The sequence below is a fragment of the Lonchura striata genome, chromosome 3 (genome assembly GCF_046129695.1).
Source record: "Lonchura striata isolate bLonStr1 chromosome 3, bLonStr1.mat, whole genome shotgun sequence".
Taxonomy (NCBI): Eukaryota; Metazoa; Chordata; class Aves; order Passeriformes; family Estrildidae; genus Lonchura; species Lonchura striata.
The window spans coordinates 60397796-60412964 of record NC_134605.1 but is presented as its reverse complement, the minus strand read 5'-3'; the positions used below and the strand labels follow the sequence as shown (position 1 = coordinate 60412964).

Below are 15169 nucleotides of genomic sequence, written 5' to 3'. Positions count from 1 at the left end.
ATTTCATTGTGCTTTTTTTACTGTAGTCTAAGCAATCCAATTATTTGTACATTAACTGATAGTTCTAGGGAATAAAAATATAACCAAGGAGATATTGTTGAACATAAGACAGATATTTGCTGTTTCATAGCAAATATATTTTACCAGTAACTATCTTATTCACTAGCTATTGATTTGCCCTCTGTGATTATATTCTAGTTTTGTTCTCGAGTAAAGAAGAACAAAACTAGAATATTTTCCACATTTTTCTGTGGAAAATATTGAAATTTGTTCTCTTCTGGAGCCTACAGACTTGAGGGTCCAGGTTTCCACAAAAATTCTAACATTGTACCACCACTTTTTTCCTGAACTAACCAAGAGATTTGGAATTTTGTACAATTTTCCACATCAGGTAGGACTCCCATGGCTTTTTTTTCTTGTCAACCTTTAAATGAATTTATCCATGCTTATCTTGTTTTTTGTGATGAGGTGCAACGCATAAATGCCTGTGTGCAGAAAAGATGATAATTTAAAATGCTAAGTAGTTCTGAAATAATTTTGAGAGCTTGTTCCTTAGGAATCAGATGAAAGCCTTGGTGGTTAATTATATAGCAGTGCTAAAGCATTTACTTTTTAGAAAAGTTGATGTTACTAAGGGCTTGGTATCTCTCAACAGTTGATCTAGGGTTACGTGTGGCTCAGCTGAAACAGCCTGACGTACAGGTTGTTAGCGTTGTGCAGATCACCTGCATATTTATTACTGTGAATTGTATACCCTGGTGTTTAATGCATGCAGTAATTCTCAAGTTCAAGCAAGAGTGTGAAGAGGTCAGTTGTAAGTAGTTCATTAGAGTTTTGAGTCAATTCTTCATGAGTAAGGATTTTTGCCAGAATCTTCAAACTTCCCATGCGTTATGTGTAAGTTGAAGTGCTGTGGTAGGGGCTGTGTTGTAAGAGAACACATGTTGTATAAACATGGAAACCTCAGCTCAGCAGGAAGTCACATCTTTTTTTCAGTGGTTTTTGATGCCAGTCTCAAGGTCATTGGTACCAGCCAAATCCGTTCTAAAGCATTCTTTATTTCTTGATTCACATTTAGACTGTTGAAACAGCTTTCTCCTGAAAAATATGTGCTTTGATGATAAACACGCACTGAAAGAGAATAGGTAATATTGATTGTTTTGAGACTAGTTTAAAAATGTTTTCATAAAGTTTGAAGTCAAGAGATCACTTAACAAAATCCATCAGCAAAAAAAAAGGCTGCTCTAGACAGTCTAATCCATCCATTGGTCCAGTCTGGAGCCCTCATACAGCTCTCATACGGCTTCATCTGTTGGCAGTGCTCAGCAGTAACCTGGTCACATTTCCAACCAGTACAGCTGAACCAGGAGATCTGTCTGTGTCTTGATACAGGTTTACAAAATATTCCAAGTGTTCATAAAGACTAATAATCTAGATTTAAAAGTACTTCGTATTCTTAGACCATACAGAGTGCTGCCTTACTGTTCATTAGTTTAAGAGAGAATCCTGGCCTATGTTCCCTTCTGGTATTAGGTGCAGCTGAGAGTATTCTGTCTGGATTCTGTACTTCAGAAAATTTGCATACTGCTATGAGATAGGAGCATCTTCAAACGTCTGGAGAAGACTAAGGTCCATCACTATCAGCAGCCCAGTTTTATCCTCCTACCCTTGAACTTTACAGAAAAGAGATAGATATGTAACTGCACCTAGAGATAGATCTTGAGTGTGATAGAAGAACAGTTGCAAATAAACACAGGTGGGATATGCTACTTCTTTTCCATCAGACAATTCTAGAAAGGGCTAGAAATGTAAAACCTCTATTGACTTGAAAATCCCAGGCCTGTAATTGGAATGGTTCATTGCCTTTTTCTCTCTTCATCTTTCATGATTCAGTAAAAACAGAAACTTATTTTAACGCTCAATTTTTACTCAGCATATGCAGGACTTTGGAAGCAGTTGCTCCCTTTCCTTGGAAAACTGTGTCATGGATGCTCATATTGCCAGCCAGGCTGCTGCCATTTCAGTGGTGCCCTGCAGACAGCTAATTTTTGTGCTGTACTGATCCTTCAGCATTTGGAGATGGCTGACTACTCGTGTGTTTGCCAGGTGGTATTAATATGAATGTTGGTTTACTGAGGCAGCTCCAAGGATAATTGAGATCTTCGTGTTGGACTGGTTCCAAAGCTGTGGGGCAGTTCCAGGGGCTGTACAGCCCTGTCAGAAGAATAGCAGAGGTCTCACATCAAGTACCTGCTGCTTTTGCTTCCTGACATTCTTCCTGAGCCTCTGGCAGATGCTGGAACCCTCAAGCCAAGGACATCTGATCATTTTGGAAAATAACTTCTGAACTTGTGCTGTTTTCAAAATGATGTGCTAAAGCAGAATGTAAGCTGGAGCAAAAATTCAGGTTTAAGGTGATAGAAGAGTTAAAAAGCCTTATTTAATATTAAATAACCTAAACACCAAGATTTCTGAGCTCTTGAGATGAGTTGTGTTAAAAACTTACAGTCCTATATAAATTGAATACTTCTATTATGTAGGAATAACAAGATTATTTTTTTTCATTCTTTGTAATAGACAAGTTAAAGTGAACTGAAGGCTGGAGGCATTGAGATTCAGGAGGAATTACTGATTGATCCAAAGCCATACAAAGGTTCATTCATGATGTGTTTTGTTGGAACCAAGCTAACAGTGGAAACCACATGGGTTCTTTCTGTTGAGTCAAGGAACAGTAACATCAAAAGACTATCAAGGAGGTTTTTAAAGACTGTACAGCCACTTGAATGATTAATTACAGAGGAAAAGTCATCTGAATCTAGTGTTCCAAAGCATTGTTAATATTATAACTATTGTTGACTGAAACTGTCATTCAACTTCTGTTTTTCCAGAAAATACTTAAGGGAAAGGTAGTATATAAGCAGGCAAGTTATAATAAAGGACTGAATTTTTAGGCTTTTTCTTAGGGTACTTTTTTTGTTTTGGTTCGGGTTTTTTTTTTTTTAATTAAAAACTTTTAGTGGTGTTGATAAACAGAAAAGCTGCTGGAGTCTGACAATTATATTTTCAGATTTCATTGGGAGTGTAAGGCTTGCTTAATAATACACAACTGAAGTTAAATACCACATTGGTAGTATTCAGTGTTTCCTTGTGACAGCCCTTTAACTTCTCAGAAACATTGCTCAAGTCATTTCTGTGAGCCTAGGAAGCCAAAAGAAAATTACATGCTTTGTCCTATAGCAATGGCAGAACTGAGATTAACCAATATATTAATGAATTTCTGAAAACGGTATTTTATCACAGTGGTGTTTGTCACAGCAAGAACTTAAATCACACTAGCACTGGTGCCTTAAAACCTTTTTCTGAGCAGAAGCCTTTATCTTTTATCTTGTATTTCTTTTGAAAGGGAAAAAAGACATCATTGTGATAGATGCAGCAGCATAAGTCATCTGGCAGAGGCTAGTCCTAAGACAGACAAAACCAGTAGGTTGAGAATAAATGTAAGTAGACGTATATAAACAGATTTAAAATAAAATACCCCATTCTGCTTAAGAGAAAGTAGAAATAAAAGGTGAATGTTCCAAGTTAATTACTATTTGTATATTTTGTTCTGTGTCTCTTAAAAATTTCATTAACAAAAGCATACCATACTTCAAGTTTAGTGTTTTATAGCCAGTTGGGTGGCTGGAATCTAACTGATTTGGATGTGCAAACAAAAAGCTCCTCAGAAGAAGGCAAAAAGATGACTTGTGTCATTGTATCACCTGGGGATATGGCTGCTTGTCCCTTTTTAGCACTGTACAGACTCTTATGGAACAACATCTACGTGGAATAGCCTTAACAGAGATCTCATCTTGATTAGAAAAGCAAAAGCTATTCTGTTTTTTTCTCCATAATTCAAGTTCAGCATAGCTACTCAAGGATTTAAAAATAATAATATAATATTAAAAAAAGAAAAAGTTGATACAGTCTTGTTTTCAAATGAGCCAACTGAAGAAATCAAATATACTGTCGATATCCTGTCTTCAAGCCCAGCAAGGGCTGACTGACTTGGACTTAAGGAATTTTCTCCTTTTATGCAAGTGCTGATAGAAATGTAAATTTCCACCAACTTTTTGTTTATCTTGGCAACATCAAAATTAGATTACCAATATTGGTCCAACCCCATTATAGGAGCTGTTACGTACTCAGTCTGAACTCAGAGCTTTCTTGGTAAGGGAAGAGGAGAGTGTACAGCATATTTTAAATTAAAAGGTCTTTTTCTTTTTTAATACTGTGCCTTTTAGAAAGAAAACTATAGTGAAAGCTGTGTTTTTCTATTAATTTTTGAAATTTGGAGGTGACAGGGCACATGGCTGTCAAGGTAGAGTTGTTCATATTAGACTGTTCTCTTTGGAAATCATGCATGTAACTCTCAGTGAAACAAATGAAACATTGCAGTGATTTATGCAAAGACAGGTAGTTACAGTAGCTTCTTTCTTGAAAAGAAAATAAGCAAAATTGTAGAAACATGGGGTTTTTACCTTTTAGAATTATGGAAGTCATTGTAACAATGCAGGTGAGTAGGAAAGTGTCATTTCAAAATATAATGTCAAAGCTCATGAGCCATAAGGAGCATCATATTTATTACAGTCTGTCCTGTATCTTACATAGTTTTGAAAACTTGAGTGTGATGCTATTCACTATTGTAACATGTATATACTAGAGTGTAGGATATTATCATTGATGTGTTGAGTATGTGGTCTGGCTGACTAATCAGTTGAGCACTGCAGAGCATTCTACTAAGGAAAAGTCCTAGTTCAGCCCCATGTGTTTTGGTTTGTGTTGCTGTTTTTCCCTATCCTGCTTCTTGTGGAAACACAGGTTTTCTGACTTTGGTACAACTTCCTCATTTCTTAGAGGAGTGTTTACAAGTCATTGTATCAATGTTCATTGTCAAATTATTTCCCTAGCAGGAGTGCAGGGAAATAGGGAGTGTACAATGTTAAGAAACACTGTAAAAATATCAGTCTCTTAATGGAGTATCACAAAATAGCATTTGCAAAGATGGGGCATTCACTGCAGTAAGGGGATGTGCACTATTCTTCATGTTTTGCCCTTGAAATGCAGCTTTTGTGTAGATGTAACATAATGGAAATATCTTCCATCACTTAAATAAATAACCATGGTAATAAGACTATATGAAGAGACACAGGTATAGTCAAAGGCATCCTGTGTTGTATGTATAAATACCATTAAAATTAAGAAGGAGCATGCTAAACATTTATCAAGCAATTTTCCACAGTGAATGTTGTAACAGAAATTAATACAATTTGTGTTACACAAGTTGCTGTCAAAAGGAAATGCAAAGTTGAGTTTTTTTATTTGATGGATTTATTAACATTTTAAAGTATAACTACTTACTAAATTTTTTAAAATATTCTTTATATTAAGTTATTGCATCTACTTCCAGGAAATTCCAATGTCATTTTGTTTGAAATCAGTAAAGTGTCTGAGAATAAGGAATAATTGTTCTTCTTCAACTTCCAGTGCAGTCAGCTGTCCATATTCAGAGATGAACTTGAACAAAGAGAGCCTCTTACCTGACCGATTGAGTGGGGAGATGCCTGCAGCCAGTCCTATCCCCAGAAACAGAAAAGTGGAAACAAATGAAAGATCCACCTCTCCTGTAATCAAGTAATTATGATTGAAGCGATGTCCGTGACTAACAGCAGTATTTTATTTCTGTGTTCTCGAATTCTATTTATAACTGTGCAATGACTGAATGGTTTCAGAAAGGCCTGCCTATTTATCTACATTTTCATTTACAGGGAAGAAAAATATTTTTTTTTCAGTTTTTCAGCCCTTATCAAAAAGGGCATGGAGCTGTCAAAGATTGAGACTGTTTTTACTGTCTATAGTTTAACAAAAGTTCAGTTTCATCTTCAGTGCAACTAAGTGGTTAATTGTAATTCAAAATTGAATGTTGACCAGTTGGTTTCACTTTAGAAAATTATTTCTTTGTGTTCCTTTTGTTTTCTGTAGTGGCATTATTGATGTGACTGTAAATTAATGTAGCTCTTTGAAGAACAGCCACTATTCTGTCATTACAGTGGGAGTGAGGAATCAAATTACTGGGACTCAGTTTTGCAAGAATAATGGTGAAGTCTGGGAGCTTTTAAACAGGAACACTGGATAAAAATAAAGGAGTGCGATAGCAAGATGATTATTTTCACATGATTACTTTATCTCAGAAATTGTGGATACTGATTCCTGTGCTTATTTTGGGCTATAGGAGAAAATAGACAATTTAAGAAGAAAAGGAAAGGAAGAGGCTTTCCTTTCTTTTCAAGGGTTACATTAATGTAAATGTGAAAGGGTGAATGATGTGAAATGTGAAGATGTGAAGATTTCCAGTTCCCACTGTAATGACCACATATTTTCAATAGATGGTATTTCAGATTGCATTCTCAGAGACAGTTTCAGCTTTGTGCTTTAAAACCCAAAATGTTCTGCTGTCTAAGAGTTCTGCCTGATTTGATTGTTTTGTATAAATGTAGGGTTTTAGAAATCTGAAGTGACTTAATTACTCCCTGGCAGGTAGCCTGCTTACCATTACAGTGAATCCACTAGCACCTTGAGCAAAGTCCTCAGTGGCAGGGACTGTGTCAAGTGCAGTGATTTTTCATTGTCCCAATTAAGAGGCTGCATAGAACACTTTAAAGGCTGCACAGTGATATGTTATGGGAGAGAAGGTATAGGAGGAAAATAATACCTCAAAGTGTTCTTGTGTAACAAATATTTGAAGTGGATAACTTATTATCACATGTATTATTAGACAAATTCTGTTCCTGTTGAATTGCCTAATCATTTTACCATTGACTTAAAGGAGAACAGAGTTCTTTATTTTGATTTCTGAAAATGTCAGGTATACAATTTTTTTAATGGTAAGTAAAAAAACTTCTCTGTATTTCTTAACCAAAAAAAAAAAATTGAATAATTTCAGTTTACATTTTGTGCATAGAGAAAATTAATTAAACAACAGTATTGCTGCTTCCACTTCTAAACATTTTGTTAATTTGTTTTAAACAGTGACAGAAAATGCCCCAGCCCTGGTCATGTAGGTATGAAATCTTCACCTCACAATCGACCATCAGGGAAAACTGTACCAGAAACAACCAAGTTGGAAGATGCAGAAAATAACTCTCCTTGCAAGAAGCCCCTGTTATGCAATGTGAAAGAAAAGAAAGCACCTGGGTAACTCTCAGTTCCTTTCAAAGTATTGAGCGTTTGGAGTCAGTTCAAAATGCAACTTACAAAGCAAAGCAGTCCAGTGATTTGTGTGTGGAATTCTTAGAAGCCATGGGGAAGGAGGTGGAAGCTATTCATCTCTCTTTATCTTAGAAATAGAGGGGAAGGGAGTATCACAATATATATAAGAAAAAAGAAATACATGTCAGAGGAGAGGAAAAATATAATACAATTATTGGAAATTGAGATTCTCCTTCCTAGGTTTGTGTCTAAATTATTATATATATACAATTATGTACAAACATGGAAAAATTACAATAATTATTTAATTTTCAGCATCTGGCATGCATTCTTGACAGAAAATGACATGAGAACTTTTTTATACCATAAATGTTATTCTCCAGTTGGAGCAAGTTTGGAAAGTATCTTTGAAGCTAAAAATACATAATTCAGTGTTTTCATGGGGATATGTGAGGCAATAGGATTCCCTACATTTTTAATTACTTACAGTACCACTACATTCTTTTATTGACTATTTTCAAACAGAAATAGATGACACCTTGGAAGATGATGTGTCATTTGTTACATATTTACACAAGCTTCATTTTGTGCTCATAATATATGAACTGTGTTAGCAATAGTAGTGTCTTGAGAGACAGAGACAGGAGAGTTGGTATTTTATGGTAAATAGCCCACAGTAAAGCTGATGATTGAAATGGAAATATTTTGTTCAGAGTTGGACTTTGATGATCTTTACTGGGTCCCTTCCAACTAAGGATAATAAACAGCATTTACTAGTCATACTCCAGTGAATTTAAACATTAAAAAAAATAATATGGCTGGAAGTGTAATTCTGAAATAACCTGTGTTAAAAAATAGTTGTAATTCATCATTTTAATCATACTTACAGTAAATTCACTTTTTTTTAGAAAAATACTTTGGCTTTACAGACTATCTCTTAAGATTAATTGAAGAAAAAAATCTTTTGTCTTTTATATTTTTAGAGGCTGTTACCTTTAGAAGACTTAAGATAACCAATATTTGTGCTATCTGTTCACTGTGTTGAGTCGGTTTCGTTAAGAGAATAAGTCTTGTGCCAGCTTTGAACTACCCAAAGAGTTTGCAGCTTGTGTTTCAACTGTTTGAATACATTGATGACTGGCTGCATTTTATCATCTGGCTTTCCTCATTCATTATGTATCCAGCAAAGTCATGGAGGACTTTCAGTTGAATAATCTCCCTTTGAAAAAGGCATGAAAAATAGTGTTCACAGCATTAGGTATATATGAACTGCTGGGGTTATAAAATATTGAGCATCTGCTTATTGCAATACCCAGTGGATTTTTTAGATGTGTATTCAAAGTACACATGCATAATTGAAGACATAGATACACACACTTGTGTGGTCTTTAGTTGCTGAGCTCATAGTGTGGATTTAATTATGTTTGACTTCAGTTCAGTTGTGTATACCTTTGTATTCAAAGGTAATCTTTTGTTTCATAGAAGTCTTTCATTGAGGATCCAACCACAAATGATCCCAAACATGAGTTTTATTTTGTCGTGTTAAATCTAAGTGGTACTCAACTAATCTCTGGTTCCACTTACTCCTTTTCTTTTTTCTCTCTCTCGTTATTTTTTTGCCTCTCTATGCATCAAACAAGAAAATTTTGGTTTGCAAAAATACAATTATGTATGTAAGTACTGCAGTGCATCCCTCTAGAATGTTCCTGAGATTAAAAGTCGTGATAAAAATTACATGCCTACAGCATATTCAATTTTAAAATATCTTCAGAGGAGCAAAAGAATTTCACTGTAATAAAAATTCTATACTGGAAATCTTTACAGGGAGGGAAGCTGAACACTCAGACTTGGGAATCAAATTATACTGGCTCTTAAAACAATTCAATTTGTCTTCCAGCCTCTTACTCAAAACTTTCAATTCATGATACAGTCGTATTTAACTAATGAGGTCAAATTTCTGTATGTATGCTGCTATGAAAATTGCCCTCAAGAAAATAGGGAGGTACTTGTTTCCTCACAGGATTTGGTCATTTCTCTTCCTTAACAAAATTACAGCTGTCATTTCCTTTGCATTGGAATTAATTGCACTATTTATTTTAGCGTGTTATTTTAGAAAGTTTCCTGTGTTAAATAAGTTTTAAGTGAATAAGTCTTTCTGAGGAAAATACTGTGAAGAAATCCTTTGTGGCACAAGAGGTTGTGCCTGCTGTATGCATTCCACTGGTATTGGTTGTTATACTACTATTTTTGTCCTGTCATACTAAAAAGGCTGGATTTCCTGATCTGCAGTGTTAATTTTGCACCATTAGTAGTGTGATAATTACTTTTCTCTTGAAGTCAGTGAACCTGAAGCTCCTACTTAATTTAGCCACAAATGTTTTCTTGTATGTAATCTATAAAAGGTATTCAACAATATAAATGTAAACAGTGGAATTAAAAAGGTCTGTTTCTTCTATGGATTTGTACTAATCTTGATGCCTAACAAAGTGTTAATTGTGCATCTGCTTTTCATCTGTGATTTTGACATTTGTTAAGGTCTTCTTGTTGGCTCCTTCTGTGGTAGATAGCAAAGCAACAGCTCATATAGTAGTGGGATTTCTTGTAGTCTTGACTCTAAGAATCATTCTGTCTGGTGCCAATTTTTAGAAAATGCTCATTATGTAATTAGCATCTCCAAGTGCTTGGAGTATCTGTGATGGCTTAGTAAGAATTGGCCAAAGTGTTCTGAAATTCTTAAAAAGCAGAAGAAAGTATACACATAATGTCATCAAATTCATATGACTTCACATTTGTAAGAAACCAGGATGTACCAGAAAATACATCTGGAAATACCTTCTGAAGGCAGAGTTTGAAAAGGAACTTCCCAAGAGATGACTTTAAGACGGGAATGTACACGTCCCACACATCCCCACCTTGAGAAATTCCCTTATTTCCACATCTCTTGCCCAGTTTTTCTTGATAGGAGGAAGACATTCCCTCTCTGCAAATTTTTGGTCTGGCAAACTTAGGGAGCAGCTGGGTAAGAAGTAATGCAAAAGCAGATGCAAAGGAATATATATATTTTCAGTGATATTTTCGGGATCATTTGCAGCTGCACAACAGGGTGTCAGTAACTGTACTGACAAGAAGTTGATGGCCTGTAGAGATGAATGTTGGGCAGAGGAAAAGGAGTAAGTGTTATTTCAGACAGCTCCTGAAAATGGCCTGCATAACCAGCCAGGCTTTGTAGGACATGCAACTATAAATGTGGGTTTCACTCTTCCCATCTTATGATACAGACACATCCACTGCCTCCATTTGTGTATTTTTCAGTTTCAGTTATTAAATCAAGTGTGTTGTTATTGTTTACTTAATCTTAGTTTACACTATTCTTGAGCCTTCTTTGCAAAATTCATGTCAGTAGTCATGCCATTCTGTGTAAGTCAGAAATAAGATCCTTTCTTTATTTATTTTATAATGATACAGCATCCTTTGTGTGGGAATCCTGGTGTGTCAATAGTATTGCTAGCAAAAGATGTCATCATGCTTAATGATTTCTCATGATGTATTAATAAAAATTGAACATCTTCTTTTCCTCAGTGGAGTACTACAAACAAAGGATGCCATAAAGCACAAAGAGTGTGAAGATGAGGAGACAGAAAATAAGCCGCTCATTTCAAATGAAATCAAAGGTAAATTGGCAGTTTTTCATTTGTTTCAGATGAAAATCTGCAGAAGTAAACAAGTGTGATGTCCCTTGAAATTTTCATGAAACTCTATTGCAAATTATTTTCCATGTTAACTGTCTGTGTCCAAGAATTTTTTGACAGCAACACTTTCAGTGCTGTGTCCTGGTTTGGGACAAAGTTAGAAGGGAACTTCCAAAGGGATGCTCCTTAAAGGGCAAAATTCAGCAGCCTTTCCCCCTTTCTGTTGGGGAGATTATCTTGTAATCATCAAAGCTTTTCCAAGAGCTTTATTACAGGTGTAAAGATGAGTGCAAAATTAATAGCAATATAAAAAAAAACTCATTTCAATGATGTTTTTCCACTGACTTTTCAAATAGTTTATTAAACCAGTCTGAATTATAAAGGTACAGAATTAACTTATTGCCTAAAAAATGTATTGAAATTTGAAGCATTTATACATTACACATATAATGCAAAATTAAGGTGACTTACTTAACCCAGCCTCAGTCTTGTTGAGGGTGATAGCCAGATTGTGATTTCTCATTAGTGAGACAGGAAAGTTCTCATATGGTCTCCAAAGACTTCTTTCAGTGTGGACTTTCCTTCTGTTCCGTGATTCTGTGTGACTGTATGTACTGCTGTAGCAAAACTCTTGGCTGTTCACAGATCAGTTTTACAGATTGAAGCAGTACAAATCCAGAATATCAGTTTTATATTTAGTAATTTTTTCACATGTGAACCTTAGTATCAGGCTTGTTATTAGACTGAGTCAGTGCATTGTTGCCATGCAGCTTTGCTACAATAATTTTATTAATTGATACAAGGTCAATGCAAGTTAAGTGTCTTAATTTCTTAATCTTAATTCCTTGTATTTTTATATTATTTTCTTCAGCAAATTTTTGTACAACAGTTCGTAAAGTTTTCATCAAAATTGAGTAATTGGCTTGAGTAACTCTTTCTTCAAGAGCTACATGTCTTGCCTTTTAAGTGAGCTCATTTCTGTAAAATGCAGGGAATTCTTTGAGACTAGTAGAGCTTGCATAAAGACAAAATTAAGGTAGTGGTTTATTTTTAAATATTCACCTGATTCATTTTCTTAATTTTAAGACATTATTTATCTGCCAGTACTTTTCTGATAGATCTGAGGCACTCTGGTGAGCGTGTAAAATCGGAGAGATTCCGTCTATTGTAGGAGCTGTGGAAAAGCTGTGTTTTGAAACATGTAGTTCAGAATTCTAGAGAAAATTAAGCATTAAAAGAAGCAAATCTCTAAGGCAAATAGAAGAGACTTTTTAGTAATTTTTAGCTATTTTGTTTCAGCAGGAAGGAAACACGCAGCTTTGATGTTAACCTTTACATTATTTGACACAAACAAAAAAAATTCAAATAATTGGGAGCATTTTAAATTGTCTGGTATTGTTCTTTTAATTCTAAGAAAACTGGCCTGATTTTGTGAAGCATTTTGAGTTTGACAAAATTGACTGTTTTTCGCCAACAACCTCTGCTTGCTAGGTTCTTACATAGTTAGATTTAGGAAAATAGAACTATTTTCTGTTCTATTTAGGAAAATAGAATAGAAAATTTTCTTATATTATTGTCTGGAAAAGTTATCCTTTTTAAACACAATGTTATTATGTGTTTACGTAGGATGGCACATTTAAGCTGTAAGTTGAAAATGGATCATTAGGTTCTTGCTATCATAGTCATGGAAAGCTCAAGATAAAATAATTGTGAATTTATGAACTGTCACTGTTGATACCTGTGCTTGTTGCCCTGATTTTTTGGCATGTCAGGTGCATTGTTATTCCTCAGCCTACTTTTGCCACATTCACTTGACCCTACTGATAGCTTTATCATATGTGTACTTCTGTCTTCCCTCTGTTTGAAAAAAGATAATTTGGAGCTAAAGAACTCCAATAAAATCACTGCCCCTTTATACTAACTTTTTTAATGGGCATAAATCTTGTGCTTAAAAACATTATATATGCTATGAGCTACACACATGCAGGAGGCATTGGGCAGTGTTAATGGTCTCTCAATAATGCTAGAAAGTTTGCCACTTACCTTCTATGAAATATAAGTTTATATTTTGTTCTGTGGTAACTCGCTAAGAAGACAGAGATGAACTATCAGAGAGAAGGATAACAAGGTGGCATAAAGTAAGAACAATGTAAAGGCAGGTGGGCTGATGCTGAAGCAAAATGTCAGCAGAGAAGCCATGGTTTAGGTTTAAAAGCTTGAACTTTGCGCATCTGGCTGCTATCTCGTGAAGCTGGCAAGCAGATGTTGTTTCTTCACTTAAGTGGTTGAAGAAGCTGTTCGTGGCTCTGTGATGGCTAACCTCTGGTGCCACTCAAGTTACTCTTCTCCTAAATGTTCCAGCTGAGACATAACTTGGAATTTATCTCATATTTTCTATGGCCCAGAAAGACAGATTGCCTCTCTATGGGAAGCAGGGCGTGCAGAGTGAGAAATACCCCAGAGCATGTGGGTAGGGAAAACTTTCAACTGTCTGGTATTAGAGATGTAGATTGTAGCCAAAGTGGTGTGTTCTTGGCTTCCTGTTACAAGGTTACCCACACTAAATCGAAATTTCTCTTTTTTTTTTTTTTTTTTTGCTGTTGTGGCTATATCTGCCTCAGGGCTAGGAACTTCCTTTTTTTCTTTTTTTTTTTTTTTCTTTTTTTTTTTTTTTTTTTTTCCCATCTACTTGAGTAAACTGGCACTTTACATGCTCCATTTGTGCTCTCTGGAGACACTACAGAGACTGAGAATGCTGCTCACTGTGCCTGTACCTGTGTGCTGTTGTGTGCATACATACATTTAAATGTGTGAATACATGGTGTGATTTATGTGGTATCTTCTTCACACAGCATTATAGTCTGCTATTTATGTGGCACTATCAATATGCATGTTTTGTTAATGAAAGGAAAAAAATAGCTGAACACTACATTTTCAACTCTTGAGAGACCTTGCCTAGAAGGAAAATATCAGAGGGTAAGGATGGGGAGGGGATTTGAGAAAACAATTAGAAAGATACTGTTCAGTAAAATATGCTTTACATTCAGCAGAGTTGCTACCTTTCACATTCCTTCCTCATTGAGATTCTTATTAGTATTAGAGGATCTAAGGAGCATTTGTAAAACAACAGTGAAGTGTAAAAACACATTTAGGGAACTATTTGAAGAATGAGAATATAATGGTTAAGGAGTCTTTTTAAAAAAATGAATGAATGGGCTGACAGTGATGGCTTAAGAGTCAACTTTAGAATAATAGGCATTAATATGAAATGAGGATAAATCTTGAAAGTAACAAAAAATTAGGCTAGAGGAGCAGAACAACACAAGCAAATGTAATAACATCCTATGTTAGGTGTATTATAGATCAGCCCCACTGTGCTGGCAAAAATCCATAATGGGAATTGGTGCAAATGTGTGAAACTAGAACAGTAAGGGTTGGGAGAACGTGTGGTTAATAGCAGCTTCTCAAAAATGAAAGTAGAATGGAACTGCAACAGAAATTAACAATCCAAACAAAAATAACATGGGGATTTGTGAGTAACTGCATGAACCATGTCACTAAGAGTACCTTGTCATTGTAACTGCATGAACCATTAGGCATTAAGAGTATTTTGTTGACTGTTCCTTAAGAAGTGAATTTCAGAGGTTTTCCACAATTTTGTTGGCAATTGGGAAGCCCTTGGGCCTGAGTTCAGAGAGCAGGCATGTTGCTTTCACACTGCCAATGTATCTAAATGAACAGGGATGTCATGTGCAGTTTGACATCACTCAAGGTATGACTCTTCACTCTTTCCTGCTGCACACATCTGCAGCTGCTGCTTTCCTCCAGACAACAGCAGCATGTGTCTGAAGACACCCTCCCACCAGTACATTACCTTTGGGGACAGTGGGATGGGAGATCATTCCTTCCATTATGGATGAGTGAGATAAAATGCAGCATGGAGGAGTTTAGTGTTATTTTCCAAACAAAACATTCAATTAAAGTGGAAGCAGAGAATTTGCAGACATTTGCGTTTTTTCCTCAGAAGAACTGAAAAACATTTTGTTGTGGATGAGCCATAAATGTTGTGTGGGTTGGAACTGTATAACTGATTCACTTGGAATTTTGTAGCAGTGCAGTGCTGCTTTTGATTTTCTAACAGCTAAACCCCAAAATTAAGTTAATTTTTGTATTGCTGTACTACTATTAAATGTGTTATTTATTGTACCAAAATATTTTAAATTGTTTGACCT

General features: G+C 35.5%; 1 protein-coding gene across 4 annotated transcripts in view; it reads left to right on the top strand.

The window, feature by feature from the left end:
* L3MBTL3 (L3MBTL histone methyl-lysine binding protein 3) overlaps positions 1-15169 on the top strand; it is a 77843-nt gene that overhangs the window by 57030 nt on the left and 5644 nt on the right. For all 4 annotated transcript variants that reach the window (XM_021540729.3, XM_021540728.3, XM_021540732.3 and 1 more), the window contains exons 17-19: positions 5527-5673; positions 7069-7233; positions 10828-10919. In XM_021540729.3, the coding sequence (XP_021396404.2) occupies positions 5527-5673; positions 7069-7233; positions 10828-10919 (404 nt within the window). The remainder of the gene's footprint in view (positions 1-5526; positions 5674-7068; positions 7234-10827; positions 10920-15169) is intronic.